The sequence below is a fragment of the Mustelus asterias genome, chromosome 1, assembly GCF_964213995.1.
Source record: "Mustelus asterias chromosome 1, sMusAst1.hap1.1, whole genome shotgun sequence".
Lineage (NCBI taxonomy): Eukaryota > Metazoa > Chordata > Chondrichthyes > Carcharhiniformes > Triakidae > Mustelus > Mustelus asterias.
This window is the reverse complement of record NC_135801.1, coordinates 144617010-144638297: the sequence shown is the minus strand read 5'-3', so window position 1 is coordinate 144638297 and position 21288 is coordinate 144617010. Positions and strand designations below refer to the sequence as shown.

The 21288-nt window shown below is 40.5% G+C and overlaps 1 protein-coding gene across 4 annotated transcripts in view; it reads right to left on the bottom strand.

Annotated features, from left to right (window-relative positions):
- wdr7 (WD repeat domain 7) overlaps nucleotides 1-21288 on the bottom strand; it is a 660051-nt gene that overhangs the window by 579801 nt on the left and 58962 nt on the right. For all 4 annotated transcript variants that reach the window (XM_078219900.1, XM_078219908.1, XM_078219891.1 and 1 more), the window contains exons 3-10: nucleotides 18778-18949; nucleotides 16455-16561; nucleotides 13359-13437; nucleotides 10882-11056; nucleotides 7817-7893; nucleotides 4380-4499; nucleotides 4095-4240; nucleotides 937-1039 (exon numbers count right to left, since the gene is read on the bottom strand). In XM_078219900.1, coding sequence (XP_078076026.1) covers nucleotides 937-1039; nucleotides 4095-4240; nucleotides 4380-4499; nucleotides 7817-7893; nucleotides 10882-11056; nucleotides 13359-13437; nucleotides 16455-16561; nucleotides 18778-18936 — 966 coding nt within the window. In that variant the 5' untranslated portion in view covers nucleotides 18937-18949. The remainder of the gene's footprint in view (nucleotides 1-936; nucleotides 1040-4094; nucleotides 4241-4379; nucleotides 4500-7816; nucleotides 7894-10881; nucleotides 11057-13358; nucleotides 13438-16454; nucleotides 16562-18777; nucleotides 18950-21288) is intronic.

Genomic DNA, 21288 nt, shown 5'->3' with positions numbered 1-21288 from the left:
TGAGCAACCTTCTTGAACCGTTGCAATCCATGTGGTGTAGGTACATTCACCATGCAGGATTTTGATCCAGCAACAGTAAAAGAAGGACGATAGTTCCAAGTCAGGATGGTGTGTGGCTTGAGGGAAACTTGCAGATGGTGGCATTCCTATGCAAAATTTATCTCAGTTATTACAATATGGCAATGGTACGCTACAGTCACAGAGTAGCATACTGAGTTCAAACTGGAGTCAAATTTATCCAAGGTATTCTTTCTTTGTAATTTGCAAGATTCTGAATAAATCTTAAGCCTTGTCGTAGGGATATAGATCCATTCCAAAGAAAATCTCTGCACAATGCAGCATAGGATGCAAATCTCATTCTGAAGATTTCAGAATGAGGAACTGAAATATGACAACAGTGCAATATTTTAATGTTAATAGATCCTGTCAAGTACATACAATGGGGAACTCAATTCTGTACCATTCCCTAAAATAAATGCACCAACAAATCAAGCAAAATTATTATTTTTTTATTCATTCTTGGGACATGGGCTTCGCTGGCAGGCCAGCATTTATTGTCCATCCCTAGTTAGCCTTAAGAGTCAACCACATTGCTGTGGCTCTGGAGTCACATGTAGGCCAGACCAGGTAAGGACGGCAGATTTCATTCCCTAAAGCACACTAGTGAACCAGATGGGTTTTTCTGACAATCGACAATGGTTTCATGGTCATCGTTAGATTCTTAATTCCAGATTTTTTTACTGAATTCAAATTCCACCATCTGCCGTTGCGGGATTCGAACCATCTTTCAATATTCCAGGACATTAGCCGAGTTTCTGGTATAATAGCCTAGCAAATAACCTAATAGCCTAGCCCATCTCTTTTATATTTATATAAAATATTATACAAAATAAAGTTGCCTACTGAAACCAATTTATTAAACAAAATATTGCTTACAGATTTATCTTTCATGTCCAACACACTGTATAGTAATGGAGGAATGGAGTTCTCAATGGCTTTGCCAACATTACTGCGGAATGATTCACTGGCTGGTAAACAGCTGTTGGAAAAATACAAAGAAAAATGATTTTAAATTTTCCGTACATCACCACATATTGCAATAAACTTTACCACATGGAAGCACTTAACAGAATTTCAAAAACCAAATAATAAAATGTACAAATTTCATACTTCATTCACAGATACCTAGATTTAGATTTATTAAGCATCATGCTAATTACCACAATAACTATCTTAAAAAGAGAACCCCACATAATGTTGCTAATAATTAAGTTATTACCTTAAGAAACAGCTGGTGCAGAGGTCTATTCAACCTGTATTCAAATATATCATTGATATTCCTCGTTCTAATAACATACATCATTAGAAATAACTTATTGAAAAACTTTAAACAGAATGAAAAATATCTGGTTGGATTCTATTAATTAAATAAATCTCCTGTGGTTCTGCTTAGTTAATCAAACATCACAGCCGAACCACAGAGGCTGAGGAAGCCAAATTTGATTATTAAATGGTGTTTCCGAATGTTACTGGTACTTCAGGGATTAATTACAACTCTATTATTCTGTGAAAACAGTTGGCATCTTTCAATATATCTAATTTTAATCCATCACTATGTTTAACACTGAGAATATACAACAAAATAATATGCAAGATGCACAAGTTAGAAATAGGTATTTGGCATGTAGCAAAATTCAGATAGGGAAATAGGATGCAACTGCATGGTCAGGAATAGTGAGGTGGAAGCGGTCTCGTGTTTCACTAGTAAATGGGGACAACAGTGGACTTTGAATATAACTGGAAATGGTCCTGGGCTTTGTTAATATCAGGCAATGATCCTAGGGGTTCACAGTAACACAGAACAGGTGCTCACATTTAGAAGCATGAATCCTTTCATCATGATCCAAATCATTCTGTGGAAAGAATCTAAAGTTTTGGCAAAACTGGTAGGTAAGCCCAAGTTTTGGCACAAATGGCATTAAATGCGAAATTTGAATCTGGAAGATTTTTTACTATATCAGTTGGGATGGGACAAGGCATGACCCGAAGTGGAGGGATCCCATGGCCAGAAGCATGGGATTTGAACTTTAAAGGGATCCCAACAAACATGGAATTTAGTATTTTGTCATAGACTCTTGAATGTAAGTATCTGTCTGACTCTCCCTGTCAGACACATGCACACACGTGTAAAGAAAATCTAAAAACATATGAAAATTTCTGCACATGCTGAAAAGCTGAACAGAAAAGGCCAGCGAACTGAATTATTAACTTTGTTTTTCTCCACACAAATGCAGCTGACCTGCTTAGTATTACCAGCATTCTGTTTTGTTCTATTTAATAAAATCTAACCATTGTACATACTACCACTGAAATATGGCAGGGAATTAGAGCTATTAAAATTTAACTCATTTATTTTTGTTTGAAAGAAAAAATGCAAATTAAGATGAAGCGCAGTTTATTTGTCCCAATAACTAATTCACACATCACTGACTAGAATGTTAACTTGTTCTACCAACCTAACATGCAATACACAAAACTTAATTTGAATCATATTCACTCACTTGTCCTCCCTCCAGCTCTCTGTATTTAATTTATATCACCAATTAGAATATTAGCATTTGCTAACCATCATTACAACGTGATAATCGATTGCTAATAAGCACACGCATCAGGACAGTACACGTTAAAAGTCTGGTACCTTTACATGAAAAGTGCAGGAACTAAAACAACCACAATAAAGATCTCCAACTGATTATTAATCAACATTTGGCAGAGCTAGTGGACCAATAGTCCAGAGGCCCAGCTTAATGCTCTGAGGACTTGGGTTCAAATCTCAACATGGCAGCTGGTTGAATTTAAATTCAAATGAATAAATCTGCAATACAAAGCTAGTCACCTCGTTGTAAAAACCCATCTGGTCCTTTAGAAAAGGAAATCTGCCATCTCTACTTAGAACATAGAACAGTACAGCACAGAACAGGCCCTTCGGCCCACGATGTTGTGCCGAGCTTTATCTGAAACCAAGATCAAGCTATCCCACTCCCTATCATCCTGGTGTGCTCCATGTGCCTATCCAATAACCGCTTAAATGTTTCTAAAGTGTCTGACTCCACTATCACTGCAGGCAGTCCATTCCACACCCCAACCACTCTCTGCGTAAAGAACCTACCTCTGATATCCGTCCTGTATCTCCCACCACGAACCCTATAGTTATGCCCCCTTGTAATAGCTCCATCCACCCGAGGAAATAGTCTTTGAACGTTCACTCTATCTATCCCCTTCATCATTTTATACACCTCTATTAAGTCTCCCCTCAGCCTCCTCCGCTCCAGAGAGAACAGCCCAAGCTCCCTCATCCTTTCCTCATATGACCTACCCTCCAAACCAGGCAGCATCCTAGTAAATCTCCTCTGCACTCTTTCCAGCGCTTCCACATCCTTCTTATAGTGAGGTGACCAGAACTGCACACAATATTCCAAATGTGGTCTCACCAAGGTCCTGTACAGTTGCAGCATAACCCCACGGCTCTTAAACTCCAACCCCCTGTTAATAAAAGCTAACACACTATAGGCCTTCTTCACAGCTCTATCCACTTGACTGGCAACCTTTAGAGATTTGTGGATATGGACCCCAAGATCTCTCTGTTCCTCCACAGTCTTCAGAACCCTACCTTTGACCCTGTAATCCACATTTAAATTTGTCCTACCAAAATGAATCACCTCACATTTATCAGGGTTAAACTCCATTTGCCATTTTTCAGCCCAGCTTTGCATCCTATCTATGTCTCTTTGCAGCCTACAACAGCCCTCCACCTCATCCACTACTCCACCAATCTTGGTGTCATCAGCAAATTTACTGATCCACCCTTCAGCCCCCTCCTCTAAGTCATTAATAAAATGCTTGGTCTGGTTTTCCTGTGACTCCAGACCCAGAGTGATGTAGTTGACTCTTAACTACCCTCTAACTGGCCTAGCGAGTCACTCAGTTCAATGGCATTCTGGGAAGGGCAAAAAATGCTGACCTTACCAGCAACACCCCATGGCTCATGCAAGAATAAAGGGAAAAAAATACAAAATAAACATCAAGTCAAATACCTTGATGGCAGTCGATAAGTGAAGCTACTTCCATCTTCTGTCCAAATGACAACCTTGTCAGCATCTACAAATTCACCCCCAGTCCAAGACTGGTCGTTCTCACTGTTTACTGAGCATAACAAAGAAAAATCTCCAGCATCAAACACCTGAAAGAGATAGCAGAGAAATGTATCCTACCTACAGCATTGCATTACAAATTCCAGAGTGTCTAGATGGGTTAAAAATATTTTAAAATTCTAGCTTTATATTTTAAAGTTCAATTGCAAAACTGGATAAGAATCTTACCCTCCAATATTTGGAACAAACCACCAGCAGGGATCGCTGTGTGAATGTGCAAAATGAAATGCTTTGACAGTTTAAGCAGTAAATGGGTTTGGATTCCTCTTCAAATATTGGCTCAGTATCCTATAAATTAGAAAAAGTAGATGAAGCATTTTTGTGCTCACAGTTCTGATCCAGATTTAGAGGAAGTAATGCATTGCAATTAATTGTATAACAATCAATAATTGAAGTTAACAATCTTTTTTTTAAACCTTACTAGTGTCACAAGTAGGCTTACATTAACACTACAATGAAGTTACTGTGAAAATCTCCCAGTCGCCACACTCTGGCACCTGTTCAGGTACAGAGGGAGAATTTAGCATAGCCAATGCACCTAACCAAGTCTTTTGGACTGTGGGAGGAAACCGGAGCACCCGGAGGAAAGCCACGTAGACACGGGGAGAAAGTGCAGACTCTGCACAGACAGTGACCCAAGTCGAGAAGCCAGAATCGAACCTGGGTCCCTGGCGCTGTGAGGCAGCAGTGCTAACCACTGTACCACCGTGCAAACTCAATCACCTATTACTAGCTGCACAATACTTTTCTCATTCGGTAACTGAGCTAGAAAACTAAGCTTATAAAGTAATCCCACATCTTCAAGTACCTTTGTCAACTTAATCATACTTTGATCAATGACTAATTCTACTGCAATGTCTTCAAGTCAATATTCCCAAGTCTGAGCCTACCTACCTAAAGAATTCAACATAGCACCTGTGACAGGTACTTGCCCTCCAGTGCTGATCTTGCTTCAGCTGAATGTGTATATCTGCTTTTAAGGGCAACTATGAAACAAGTTATTCCTAAAATTTTGTTTATTCATCTTACTAAAAATGGTGAGATGCGGTCATCGTCTCACACTGTGATTCATCAGATGAGTTTGGTCTATAAGAATCATAAAACTTTAATTACTCTTCCAATTATTTGAGTGGTCTTTGAGAATCATGGGAATGTATACTTCCAATATTCCTCAGACAACTTGAAATGTTCAACTTTTAGGACAGACCTTTACTTGAAACTATTACCAAAAATGTTCATAACCTCTGTCACCCTACAGTAAACTTTTCCAAAGTTGTCTTTGCCAGGCTCCCAATATCCTACCTCTGTAAACTCCAACTTGTTCAAACATTAACTACAGTACCTGTATTCTGTCAAATTAAGTATTTTAACCATCATTTTGTCCTCAATGATCTACAAAAATGAGCGCATTGAATTTGAATCCTCATTTTTATCTTCATGGACTTCCAACCCTTGTTCCACCCACCTGTGGAATCTTGTATATCCCCTCCAGCACTCTTCGGTCCTTCAACTTTTTCAACTTGATCCAGTGCTGTAGCACTCAGTCCAGAGATCGTTAGTTCAATCCCTGCTCCAGGGTTTCAAAATATAACCTAGCTTGATACTTCATTGTAGGGATTACTGCATTGTCAGAAGTTTCATCTTTCACATCAGGCATTAAATGAGCCCTATCAGCTTCTTTATATGGTCTAAGAGATCCCATGGAAGTTGCAAACAAGAGCAGACAGTTCTCTGGGAGTTTTGGTCATAATGTTAGGAGGAGGAGTACGTCATTCGGCCACGAGCCTGCTTCACCATTCAATGAAATCATGGCTTATTTGATTGTGGCTTCAATTCCACTTTCCTATCTTCCCCTCAAAACCCTCAGCTCCCTTGTAAATCAACTAACACGTTGCAAGATGACCATTCAACTTAATGCTGTAGTTGGCACCTTGGTTCCACATTTTGGAATATACCATGGATGTTAAAGGTTCTATAGAAATATCCATGCTACTACCGTCTCCATTTAAGAGTTATCTACTCCATTAACATTTTCGTGACCTTCCTTTATGCTGTTTAAAATGTTCTTTCTTCAGTGTTTACCAAACTTGGTGAATGTTGGCAGCAATTGTCATATGTGACAAACTAATGTTTGAATAAAAAGAAATAACCTGACCTTAAGTTTCATCAAGGTTCTGGCACTAATTCTAAGTGGGCTCACCTGTACTACCAGTTTATCAACTGCTGGAAATAATTTTTCACTATTTATTTTCTACAATTCTATAATCATTTTGAACAGTTCTTTTAATTTCCACTTCATCCTCTTTACTGGAGTAAATACATTCCTAGATTTTCATGCATCTCATCCAAAGTGCACCCTCTTTCTTTGACATCATCTTAGTAAATCTGCATCATATCAAGCTGTGCAAAACAAGTTGCTCAGCTCTCCTCTGCTCCTTTTCATAAATTATCTTAAATCTGTATCCTCTGGTTACTGCCCCCCCCCCCCCCCACCCCACCGCCGCTATCAGTGGAAAGAGTTTCTACTTATCCATTCTATCAAAACTCCTCATAATTTTGAGGGTTTCTAGATCTCCCCTCAACCTTCTCCATTCAAAAAAAGCATCCTAGCTTCTCTAGTCTTTCCATATAGCTGAAGCCCTTCATTCATGGTTTCATTCTGAATAGTGAAGAAATGCATTAAGATCAGATCACAACATCAAGTCTTACCTTAAAGCATTCATGTAAGTGCCAAGGTTGAACACTAAAAACAAGTTTTATTCAAACAACAAAGCAACAGCACACAACATATTGGTAATTAGCTATAGTCCATGAAGGATCATAGGCATCTCTCTCCATTTCGAGACACAACTGGTCATATAACTAGGGGCCTCAAACCACATCAAGCGTGGGACAAGGCAAGGAGTCAGGCCTCCATGAGTTCGCATAACTTTCATAATATGTTCATAATAATATGACATATTACAGCACACACATTGCCAGGTTGTACCACAAGCAATCTTATGGCTAAACCAGTGGGTAAACATGTTATAGAAAGTAAAATAAATGCACTGAACAAAAGCAAACAATTAAAGTATGCACACACTTGAAAATGCAATACTTAATTATAAAGAACTCGAGGGCACAGCCTCAAAATAAAGGGGGGTCAGTTTAGGACAGAGTTGAGGAGGAACTTCTTCTCTCAGAGGGTGGTGAATCTCTGGAATTCTCTGCCCACTGAAGTGGTGGAGGCTACCTCGTTGAATATGTTTAAGTCACGGATAGATGGATTTCTGATCGGTAGGGGAATTAAGGGCTATGGGGAGCAGGCGGGTAAGTGGAACTGATTCACTTCAGATCAGCCCTTATTGAATGCCGGGGCAGGCTCAAGGGGCTAGATGGCCTACTCCTGCTCCTATTTCTTATGTTCTTATAAGGATAGGGTTCCCAGTCCTGTCTATTTGGTATTCAGAAACCAGTTGCAATCTCAAAGCTAGGGCTGCATTAACAGTATAGTTATTCATGGTGTGCAATGTCTGTACAATGTAGATTAGACATGAAACTTTTGATCAGAAGAGAACTTGCTGATTTACAAAAATACACTATCCAAATGCTTAAAATTATACCTGCATTCGACTGATTTCAGCAGTAATAATCCACACCTTCAAAATTCCAGTTACTGAAACAGCTACTACTGTATCCTCTGAGAATAGAAAAGGAGCAAATTGTTGATCATTTAATGGTAACAGTTCAGCTAAAGGTCATGCATGATGATGTGATTTGCATTATACGCTATTTCTACTGCAGAACTGCTTCTGAAACAAGTCTGGTAACAAACTACAGATGAGAGTTTATGCTTCCAGAGGCACGTGTCATGTAACTTCCTGGGGCAAACTGCCACTAGCAACGAGATAGCACCCCCAGGTGCCATGTTGTTCCGGTTCCAAGCGGGTGAGCTTGCAGTCTAAAAGAGGCCACATTTTAATACTGTTGATCAACTGGACCATGACAATGGAACAAAATTCTTATTCAGAATAATGAAATCACAAAAGCATGACCTGATGAGATTTATACATGCACGATTCTTTCATTGTTATTGCCAGTACTCTAATTCCACTGCACAGTATAAACAGAGAATGGAATAGAAATGGCCAATGCAAACAGTTCCAAAAAATATGCATTTATGGCCAACACTGGAAAATAATTATCTTTGAACTAGAGAAGCCAACTCAACTTAGAATGAAAACGCAAGGTATTATATACAGTGATCATCTATTTCATTTTATCAGCAACCGCATAGTACTGAACCAGTCTGGTCATTCAGGGAACAAGAGCATTTGGGGTTTTGTTACTGGATGAGTAACCCAGATGTCCACATTAACAAAATGCAAGCACAAGTTCAAATTCCATCACAAGAGCTGAGAAATTTAAGTTCAGTTAATAAATAAAATTTGTACCAAGAAGCTAACTTTGATAATGGTGACTGTGTAACTACCATTTTGTCATTAAAAAAAAAATCTGCTGCCCTTACGGTGTCTAGCCTGTGCGACTTCCGATCTATGGCAATGTGGTTGAGTTCTGACTGCCCTTTTCAATGGTCTAGGAAATCACGCAGTTAAAATAAATTAAAGATGGGCAATAAATACTGGCCTTGCCAGTAATGTCGTGTTTCATTCATTTTTTTAAAAAAAATCAGCATACAGTTGCATTTTTAACTCAGGACTACCACCAGTACTCAATAGCAACTTCCTAAAAATATTTTTTCAGGACAGAAAAACTAAATAAGTTTTAGTCGTTCGATTTTTTAATGTATCTATAAAGGTCTCTTTTTACACAGGTGCTTCATAAGCACTGTGATTTCACAGTAGTCAACAATCATGACAGAATTAAATCTTATGAAGTTACTGATAATTTGAAACAACTTGACTAACTTGGACAACTTATCTAGTTTGAAATAAAGTTTTACTCTCCAACCAGGAACATACTCAAATAGTATTTTAATACCTCGGTGTTAAATGGCATCATCTCACCTTCAGCATCATCATTCACTCCCATTTGAGAACTTGGTGCCCCTTATAAACTTAACAACCTAACATCTAGTTAAAGCTGCGAATCATAACATAGAAACATAGAAATACTACAGCACAAACAGGCCCTTCGGCCCCACAAGTTGTGCCAAACATATCCCTACCTTCTAGGCCTACCTATAACCCTCCATCCTATTAAGTCCCATGTACTCATCCAGGAGTCTCTTAAAAGTCCCTATTGAGTTTGCCTCCATCACCACTGACGGCAGCCGATTCCACTCACCCACCACCCTCTGTGCGAAAAACTTCCCCCTAACATTTCCCCTGTACCTACCCCCCAGCATCTTAAACCTGTGTCCTCTCGTAGCAGCCATTTCCACCCTGGGAAAAAGCCTCCGAGAGTCCACCCAATCTATGCCTCTCAACATCTTATATACCTCTGTTAGGTCTCCTCTCATCCTACGTCTCTCCAAGGAGAAAAGACCGAACTCCCTCAGCCTATCCTCATAAGGCATGCCACTCAATCCAGGCAACATCCTTGTAAATCTCCTCTGCACCCTTTCAATCTTTTCCACATCCTTCCTGTAATGAGGCGACCAGAACTGAGCACATTACTCCAAGTGGGGTCTGACGAGGGTCTTATAAAGCTGCATCATTATCCCCGGACTCCTAAACTCAATCCCTCGATTGATAAAGGCCAGCACACCATACGCCTTCTTAACCACCTCCTCCACCTGCGGGGCTGATTTTAGCGTCCTATGGATCCAGACCCCAAGGTCCTTCTGATCCTGTACAGTACTAAGAGTCTTTCCCTTTATATTGTACTCCTTCATCCCATTTGACCTGCCAAAATGGACCACTACGCATTTATCTGGGTTGAAGTCCATCTGCCACTTCTCTGCCCAGTCTTGCATCCTATCTATGTCCCTCTGTAACTTCTGACATCCCTCCAGACTATCCACAACCTTCGTGTCGTCAGCAAACTTACCAACCCATCCCTCCACTTCCTCATCCAGGTCATTTATGAAAATGACAAACAGCAAGGGTCCCAGAACAGATCCCTGGGGCACACCACTGGTGACTGACCTCCATTTAGAAAAAGACCCATCTATACACACACTCTGCCTCCTTTGGGCAAGCCAGTTCTGGATCCACAGGGCAGCAGCACCTTGGATCCCATGCCCTCTCACTTTTTCTAGAAGCCTTGCATGGGGGACCTTATCGAACGCCTTGCTAAAATCCATATAAACCACATCTACCGCTTTCCCTTTGTCAATGTGTTTAGTCACATTTTCGAAGAACTCCACCAGGCTCGTAAGGCACGATCTGCCTTTGACAAAGCTGTGCTGAGTATTCTTGAGCATACTAACCCTCTCTAAATGCTCATAAATCCTGTCCCTCAGGATCTTCTCCATCAGCTTACCAACCACTGGGGTTAGACTCACCGGTCGGTAATTTCCTGGGCTATCCCTAGAATTTTTACTGCATATACAAGAAGTCCTATATATTTGACACACAGAATTTAAATAATGGATGTCTATTGTTTATTAAGATCATTCACAGGTATCTCGAACAAATTTTCAAAAATTCTAATTATAGCTCCATTATAACCATTATACAAAGAAAAAAGGTTTCAATGCAGGTTCACAAAATGCATTCCTCACCTTGTGTTCTCAGTGAACGAATAATGCTCACCGAACTAATCCAATCAGGAGAAATCTTGGACACCAAAGAATAAAGGACCTCCAGGCTAATGGCATCAACGACAAGGATTTCTGGGTAATGTCCGTAGCATAGCAATCTTCCTTCTCTTTGACTTCCGATGCTGAACTGATAAAACTATTTTTGATACAATATTAGAATGGGAAAATTTAAAACTATATTCCTATCCCTGTATATTTCAACCTTGTCAATGTTATTACTTCCCAAATTAGTGCCCATCTTTCCCACAACACCAAGTTTGAATCTGTCTCTTAGGTTTCCACACCACCTCAGACTTAACCCTCTTGTGTGATTGTGATGCTCTGCAGCCTTTGACATGGTTGACCACACCACCTTCCTCCAATTCATCTGCTTGCCTATTCAGAAGTACCCACCACTTGTTCTCTCTTCCCAATTTGATCGCAACCCTATTACCTCCAGCAATTGTTTTTCCTTTCCTGTCAATCCCATTACCTCCAGAGTAAATTTGGGAATGAGCCATTCGACCCCCGAAGCTGCCTTTCCATGCAATTACATCATGGCTGATCGACAATCTTAGCTCAATTTATCTGTGTTTGTTGCATCACTTCTTGATATTCTTAACTAACAAAAATGAATTGGTAATAGTTTTGAAAATGCCAACTGACCAAGAATACAGCCTTACTGGAAAATAAATTTTATTTTTCCACCACAAAACTTGGTGAAATTTTGTCATGATTTTAAAATTCTCATCTTCATGTTCAACTTCTTCAAGGCTGTGTGTCATCCGATTTCTGTCACCTTCTGCAATCCTACAATGCTCCAAAAACTCAGATTTTCTCCACCTCTGGCCATTTGTGCATCCCTTCGTCCTTTTGCGCTCATGTCTGGCGTGCCTTCAAACATCGAGGCTCTAAGCTCTTGAATTCCCAATCTAAAATCATTCCTTCATCCTCCAACAACTCCCTCTAAACCCATCTTTTTAACCAAACATGTTGTCAGTACCAATTTCTGATTGCACAAGCTCCTGTCAAGCACATTTTCCTCACTGGAGATGATTGCTTTACACTTTTCCAAACAACAATACTTGGCTCCTCTTCTAAATCTTGCCGACTGGAAATATCATTTCCACTAGACCAGTATCCACACACACACCGATGACACCCAGCTCTCTCGAGCCCCTCACTGCCTCTGTCCTGTCAGACTGTTTTAACCACATCCAGGTATCCTTGGCCTCCACCACAAACTCCATACACCCGCTACTAATTACAACTGCCTCCCAATGGATTGCCTCAGATAGAACCATACAGCTCACAATTTCAAGTGTCCACTTGAATACAGATTTGGTCCACAAAGACAACCCATTTCCACCTCCATAATATTGCATGCGAGTGCAATATTTGTGAATGCCCATTTGCTGTCAAAACTCTGATCCATGCTTTTGTCACCTACAGACTCAACTATTTCAGTGCATCCCAGTCAGGCTTCCCTGCCCAGCCCCAATCCAACTCCACCTGCACCCTATCCCATGATGGGCTGAATGGCTTTCTTCTCTGCCAATAAGAAGTCTCACAAAACCAGGTTAAAGTCCAACAAGGTTTATTTGGTAGCACGAGCTTTTGGAGCGCTACTCCTTCTTCAGGTGAGTGAAGCAGCGCTCCAAAAGCTCGTGCTACCAAATAAACCTGTTGGATTTTAACCTGGTGTTGTGAGACTTCTTACTGTGTCTAGACCAGTCCAACGCCGGCATCTCCACATCATGGCTTTTCTGCCAATGACTTTATGATTCTAAGTGGCACTTGAACATTAATCTGCCTGCTTACATGCATGTGCAAAGCTTTCTTCTGGCCAGCAAGTTTTAATTGCTTCGAACATGGCAACATGTGTGGTAAAGTTTATAGGAGATGTACGAGGCAAGTTTTTTTTTTACACAGAGGTTGGTGGGTGCCTGGAATTCACTGCTGGGGGAGGTAGTGGAAGCAGATAGGATAGTGACTTGTAAAGGGCGTCTTGACAAATACACGAATAGGATGAGAATAGATGGACATGGTCCCCGGAAGGGTAGGGGGCTTGAGTTCAGTTGGGCAGCATGGTCAATGCAGGAGGGCCGAAGGACCTGTTCCTGTGCTGTAATTTTCTTTGTTCTTTATTGTTTATATTTTCAACATGTTACAAAATACCCTGCATAAGGTAATCAAGTGCACAGGTGGTCCGAGGAATTGCAAAAAAATTATACATATGGTACTAAATCTAGCTTTTGAAAAAATGCTCAAGCGATTTACAGTGGTCTGCTCCCAAGACACACAAGGCCCAAATTACAGAGTAATGCAATCAATTTTACATCATGGGAGAGTGATTTCTGTTTTATTGCAACACACAAGACAGAAACAGGGTATAACTATTTCACATTCCTCAATCGTTTTTCAACTTTGAGGATTTCAGCAAATTCACATATACTCACTTGAATGCCAGTATGAGTACATGCCAGTTTAGTAAATTCGATGCATCTTCCATCATTCACATCCCAAAGGCACATCTCTCTGCAAGATTTTTTTTAATATGAGCAATATATTTAGATCATGTTGTAGATATAAATCAATATATTTAAGAATAACCACAAAAAGGTTTTAAATTATGCAAAAGATCCATCAACGGGGTTCCACAAAATGTTGAGACATAATTCAATTAACTTAGTTTCCAAGACAATAAGCACATAGGGGTGACTTGATCAAGGTTTACAAGATGATGAAGGGACTGTGTTTGTGTAGACAAATTGTTTCAACCGAATTGGTTTGGGAGGGCCCAGAGGTTACACACAAGTAACGTATGGGCAGAATTAGACTGAACGTGAAGAGGTTCTTCCCTACCGACTCCATCAAAAAATAGTGAATCTGTGTCATAGGTCACTAGCTCTCGAGATGAATGCTGATCTACTGAACTCCTTCAAGCGAAAGGTTTCTCAACCTAGCACTCCAGGCAAACTGCCTGCAGCCAAGATTTCCCCATACAAAAGGGAGGTATTTGCAATATTAATCAGACCTAGAAAGATTTCCTGGGTTGTATTTTGAAGTAGTAAAGGAGTTCTAAAGGCATTCTCCAGATATTTCCTCCTGATTGGGCTCGATTTCCACCACTCCCAGGTGGACTGAAGAATGTACATGTTGTGCTGCACAGGGGTCACAACCATATGAAATAAGCCAGAGCATGTGAACTGATGGATGTTTAGAAAATGTAAAAAGGCCAGTACATTGAGGTCATCTGTTTCTTTACAGAGTTCAACTAGCTTATAGCTCTCAAATCTGTCTTCAAAAATACATCTAGTTGCATTGCTGAAAAAAGAGATATGTTGAAGCTTTTCATCTGGCACTCATCAGGACACTTTGCAAGAATACCAGCATAAAGGGAAACAACAATTTATACTATGTTAGAAGAGACGGACAATGCCTTGAACAATCAGGGGCAAGCTGCCTAGTTTAAATTTTAAACAATGCTGGGCAGTTATCAGTCGGTCACCATTGACTGGTACATTCTCCATGGCAATGCCATTATCAGAGTCCACTTGCCAACTAATCAACACTCTCTTCTCATAGAATATAAACTGCTTTCCCCCTTATAATGGTATTCTTGCAATATCATAGAATCCCGATGTTGAAGAAGGAGGCTATTTGGCCCATCAAGCCTGCACTGACAACAATCCCACCAGGCCCTATCCTCGTAACCCCACATATTTATCCTGCTAATCCCCATACACTAAGGGGCAATTTAACATGGCCAATCCACCCAACCCACACATCTTTGGACTGTGGGAGTTAACAGAGAAACGGAGCACCCGGAGGAAACCCACGCAGACACGGGGAGAAAGTGCAAACTCCACACAGTCAACCGAGGCCGGAATTGAATGTGGGTCCATGGGGCTGTGAGGCAGCAGTGCCATTGTGCTGCCCATATCCTGATGAGTGCAAGACAAAAAATTTCAACATGTTTCTCTTTTCAGCAATACTCAAGTCCTATACTACTAATTGACCGTACATCCAATTATCACAGTCATTTACATAACATTTTAACTTTTTAAAAATGTATTAGTCACAAGTGAGGCTTACATTAACACTGCAATAAAGTTACTGTGAAATTCCCCTAGTCGCCACACTCTGGCGCCTGTTCACGTCAAGGCACATAACCAGCATGTCTTTCAGAATGTGGGAGGAAACCGGAGCACCCGGAGGGAACACGCACAAACACAGGGAAAATGTGCAAACTCCACACAGACAGTGACCCAAGCCGGGAATCAAACCTGGGACCCTGGCGCTGGGAGGCAGCACTGCTAACCACTGTGCTACTGTGCAGCCCACAATTCACCTCAATGGCCTTCTTTGATAATCTACCACATGCCACCACTATTGTTTGATTTGAAGAAGCTCCTTAGTTCATTACTCCCAACTTATAAATTTTCAAAACATATGTTGCCTGGTCTGAAACCTTCGCCATGGTGAAAATTTGTTTGGATCGGTTCCATCAGTTCCTTCATGATCTTGAAAACTTTTATTACATTACCTTCGATTCCCTCTTCCAAAGAGAAGAGACTCAATTTCCTTAATCCGATCACACGAGTTCCTGAATCCCAGAATTATATTTGTTATTCACTTCTTTTCTCTCAAGGGAAAAATATTCTTCTATGATTAGGAAACTAGCTCCATTTGAGAATTGTTAAAATCAACACACAGGGTAATTGCAGCTGTCAAGATGGTGTTGGTAACAACCCTTTTACAGAAACATCAACTCTGTCAATTAGCACTCTACCCTTTTGTTACCAGGACTGAAAACATTTCGTTCCACTGCAGTGTGGTATTATACTAATGATCTTTTGTTCCAGGAGTACTGCAGAATACTTCTTTTAGCAGGAATTCATATCAATTAATTACTGAAAACATCTGAACTTGAGCACACGGAACCTTTAAAGATTTAGCAGCAACAATGTTCCCTTCATAATCTGAAATGTACAAACATACTAAGGGCATCAGAGAATCTCGACAATGCAGGAGGCCATTCGGCCCATCGAGTCTGCACTGACGCTCCAAAAGAACATCTTACCTAGGCCCTATCCCTGTAACCCCATGTATTTACCCCACAAATCCCTGTAGCCTCCACATCTTGGGACACTAAAAGGCAATTCAGCATAGCCAACCTGCACATCTTTGGACTGTGGGAGGAAACTGGAGCACCCAGAGGAAACACAGGGAGAACATGCAAAGTCCATCCACTCATCTCAGTCTTTCAGTTTTCACATTAACAAACTTTAAACCATCACAGAACCTGCACACCTTCCTCTCAAGCATGTCATGTCTCCACAGAGTCATCTTTAAGCATCTTGAAAATTTCTTCTACGTTTCCCTTCCATATTTTCACCTCTAGTAAATAATCATTGCACTTTTTGTCACAGTATAAACATTTTTACCATTATACATACTTTTTTCAAAATGCGGAATTACTTATTTGATTAAAAACGGCATTTCCCAATGCAAGTTCCACAGGAGGGTGCAAATGTTTCAATCTTACTCACCCACTTTCAGATGCACTAACGACATACTGTTTGTCACTGGTGGCATTCGCTTTAGAAAGACAAGTGATGGACGATGTGTGGCCAAACAGTAAAGCCCTTGGAATGATCTATTTATACACAGAGCACAAAAATACAAGAAGTGGTTAGTGCATAAATTCTACAGCAGACATCAGGCTCTTCCTACTTATAGCCAGGTTTTGAGTGGTCATTTATCCATTAACAGTCAATACGTTTGATGGTAAAGTTTGAATGTGTAAAGTAAAATACTTTAGGTTAGACTTGTAATAAGCTCCAGTTTTTTTTCTAAACAGAGTGTGTTTAGAACAAATTTCAAAAAGCATGATCAAAGTAAAATTTGTACTGTTTCTTTTGAAAAGAGAGGCTGTGCAATTTTAGAGGGTTTCCCTCATTTTGTCGGGAGTAAGAGAATTGTATCTCTCGCTGAGATATCCTGTTGATGGGCGCATTGACTATTCTTCTTCTCCTTATTGGTAGAGCTTCTTTTCTGGTGATGGCGGGGTCTGCACAGTGCCTCTGATATGGCGAGAGAGAAGTGAGGTCTGTAGTGCTGCGAGTCTTAGTGTGGTGTAAGAATCCTTGGCTTATTGGCTCTTGTAAACAAGAATGCGCACTGCCACCTCTGACTTGTACCACTGGCGGTACCCTAATGGTCCCTTTTTTCTGGGGTATCCTTTCATTGCTTAGAGGTGGTGAGTTAAGTCCCGATTGATTATATGTTACCCTACATGGGATCCTGTATATTAGCTAGATCTGTCTTTGTTATCCTGCGGAGGAGAGCCTGCACTTTGGTGCCCTGTGCTCATGACTTTATCCTGTTATTCTGAGACCCTCCCAGTCTTTTCTGGCATCCTTGCATTATCCATACGAAAGGAGACACTGACTATAACAATATAATTTGAACCATTTGTATGAATATTTGCTGGTCTTTCTTGTATGTGTGGAATAATGATCACTTTGTACTGTACTAGATTTTGGGGATTTGGTGCAGCTTGTGGTAAAATGTGAAATGAAAATCATCAGTAAATACATTTATTAAATTGGACGGCATGTTGGTACAGTGATTAGCATTGCTGCCTCACAGCGCCAGGGCCCTGGGTTCAATTCCCAGCTTGGATCACTGTCTGTGTGGAGTTTGCATGTTCTCCCTGTGTCTGCGTGGGTTTCCTCCGGGTGCTCCAGTTTCCTCCCACACTACAAAGATAGGCGGGTTAGCTGGATTAGCCATGCTAAATCGTCCCTTAGTGTTAGGGGGACTAGTTAGGGTAAATGCATGGGGTTATGGGGACAGGGCCTGGATGGACTTGTGTGGTCGGTGCAGACTTGATCGTCCAAATGGCCTCCTTCTGCACTGTAGGGATTCTATGATTAAAAAAGAAACTCCACTTTTTAGAAAATATTCTGATGGCATGCTTATTATAGCTTTGATTTTCTACTCCAAAAGCTTTTTCAAGTTTATTAAAGACAGAAAGGAAGCAGCCAATAACAAGGAGGGGAAGTGTGTCTTTCTTCCAATTTAATATTACTACAATTGAAAAACCAGTTGTTTTATTAAAACCACCTAATTATCTCAACTGTGTTGACTAGGAGAAAGGATGATGTTAATTGTTTACACTCGAGTTTGAAATTCTAATTTCTTGCATCTAACACCCAAAGGAAGGGTTAAACTGACAAAGACAAATTGTGCGAAAGGCAGAGAGGTAATTTATTTCTTAATTCCAATTATTTTTGAATCAAGAGTTTCATTTTAAAACACAACCTGGTGAAATAAACTGAGGAGGGAAGGAGAGAATCTCCCACGGGTACATGTAAGGAGCAGGCTGGAATCATGGACAGAGGATTAAAGGTAAGGTGAACAACAGCAAAACCAGGAAAAGGGAAGATATGACGTTGATCACTTAAAAAGGACTATATTTAACTCCACTATCACCATCCTGAATACAATCATTGCTGGATATCCATTGCCCATCACTACATCCACCACCAGAAAAGAAAAAAACAAAAAGAACAGGGATGGGGAAAAGTAACAAGAGTTAGGTGGAGAGAAGAGAGAAAGAAAAGATAAAGGGAGAGACAGAAACTAAAGAGGAGACAGAGGCAAACATCAACATGAGACAGTAATAATTTACTTCAATTAACAACGTGAAATGACACACAAAATCACATATGTCCAAGTTATGTGGAAGTAAAGATAAATATTTGCACAAATAGATGATCCAAACTCTCAATTTTCATAAAATGATATTCCATGATTTTACTCCCTCATTCTAAAGTGCAAACATAATTTGCAGTATTACGGACTGACCTCTAATTTTGGAGTTAGATCCCAAAGACAAATTTGCCCATCATGACATCCTGTAACGATGGTTGCCAAATCATCCATCACCAATAATGCCGAAATACAATGTGTTGGCGCTTTGGGGCCCCACAGTACGATGGGCAACACCAGGTTATTTGCAGCCATTTTTGTTCTAGGCCTGTTTAAAAATAAAATAAAATATTAGAAGCATGTGGAGATAAGTAAAATCAAGATGCAACAATGGAACTATTCTGTACAATCAAAGTTCTCAAAGCTCTACAACTGTTTGACCAGCTAGCTGAACTCAGAATTATTTGCAAATATTGATGTACAGTGTGGTGCCAGTAACTTTAGAAGAAACAAGTACGATTTCTATATCAAATCAGCAAGAAGCAGCAAATATTCTATTCTTCTGTGTCCATTTCTGTTATGTATAGTTGCTCCCCAACTCATTTCTGGTTACAACGAGTAGCAGATGGGTACAAACAAGAAAGGTTCCAGATTCACACTAGTTTTTGCTGTCAACTGATGTCAGTGTTATGCTGATCAAAAACAAAATGGATGGATCCTAAATTGCCCTTGCCGTCTTCTTTTTATATTCGTTCAGGGCAAGTGGGTGTTGCTGGCTGTGACAGTATCTATTGCCCATCCCTAACTGCCCTTCAACTCAGCATTTTACTAGGCCATTTCAGAGGGCATTTGAGAGTCAACCAGATTGTTGTGGGTCTGGGGTCACATGTAGGCCAGACCAGGTACAGGTGCATGAGTGGATCAGATTTTTTTTTTACAACAATCAACAATGCGTTCATGGCCATCATTAGACTTTTAACTCCAGATTTTTTGAGAGTTCAAATTTCACCTTCTGCCGTGGTGGGATTCCAACTCTGGGTTGCTTGATTACTAGTCCAGTGATAATGCCACTACACCACCACTTCCCCTTGTAGTACAAATTTCCTTTTCCTGAAAATTGCTCCTCTGTGTCCTGTCCCTATACAAGGTGATTCCCCTTTGCTCAATTGCACTTAGATCAGCACTTGCTAAAGTTACAAATGGTGGTCACCTTGCTGCCCATGTGCACGTTAAAAAATGAACTTCCACTGCCTGGTCCACCACAAATCCTTTTCTGAGAACATGTGTTTCTAAATTACAGCCTTTCATAGAAATGGCATTCGTTGCTGTTTTTAATATGTTCTTTAAAATTCAATCCCTCAATTTCCACAATCATTCTAGTTGCACACAGTATTGTCCAGAACTCTTCACACATAAATCCAAGTATGGACACATCATTGCTTTATTAAGGGAATGGTTTATCTCACTATTTTGGCTCAATATTAACCTTATGATGCATTCCAACATCATCGTCTGCCATTTCCACCACCAAGCACATCTTCCCCTCCCCTCCCAGAATTTCAAAAGCACCATTCCCATTGTGGCACCATGATCATCACCTCCAACACCTGCTCCCCTTCGCATTTGAGCTTCCCATGCAAGATAGGGGATGCAACACCTGCCCTCTCTCACTTCCACTTTTTTCACCAGAGAGTACTCCAAACACTTCTTCCAGGTGAATCAGCAATTTACCTGTACCTGTTTCAATTTAGTATGGTGTTTTCACTCTTCTTGATGTGGTGTCCTCGACATTAGTAAGAACAAATTGAGTTGATTCATCACTTTGCTAAACACCCCCATTCAGACCACAAGCCTGACCCTGAGTTTCATAGAACCATAGAATCATTGTGAAGAAGCCCTTTGGCCCATCAAGTCCACGCTGACATGTGAGAAACACCTGACTTCTCACCTAACCCCATTTGCAAGCACTTGGCCCATAGCCTTGAACATTATGCTGTGCCAATGCTCATCCAGGTATTTTTTAAAGGAATGAGAGGCAATTCACCTATAGCATATCCTCGGCAATGCACTCCAGACCGTCACCATCCTCTGGGTAAAAACATTTTCCTCACATCCCACTAAACCTCAAACCTATGTCCCTTCATCACTGGCCCTTTAACTAAGGGGTATAGCTGCTCCTTATCCATTCTGTCCATGTCCCTCAATCAGGTCACCCCTCAGTCTTCTCTATTCCAACAAAAAACAACCTAAGCCTACCCAACCTCTCTTCATAACTTCAATGTTCCATCCCAGGCAGCATCCTGGTGAATTACCTCTGAACCCCCTCCAGTGCAATCACATCCTTTCAATAATGTGGTGACCAGAACTGCACACAGTACTCTAGCTGTGGCCTCACTAAAGTTCTATACAACTCCAACATGACTTCCCTGATTTTGTAAACTATGCCTCAATTGATAAAGTGTCCTATATGGCATTTTCACCAGCCAATTAAGATGCCCTTCCACCTTCAAGACATATGGACAAACATGCCAAGGTCCCTTTGTTCCACAGAACTTCCTAGTGTCATGCTGTTTCATTGAATACTTCCAAGTCAAATTACTCCTTCCACAGTGTATCACCTCACAACTTTCAGGGTTAAATTCCATCTGCCCATTTGACCATCCAGTC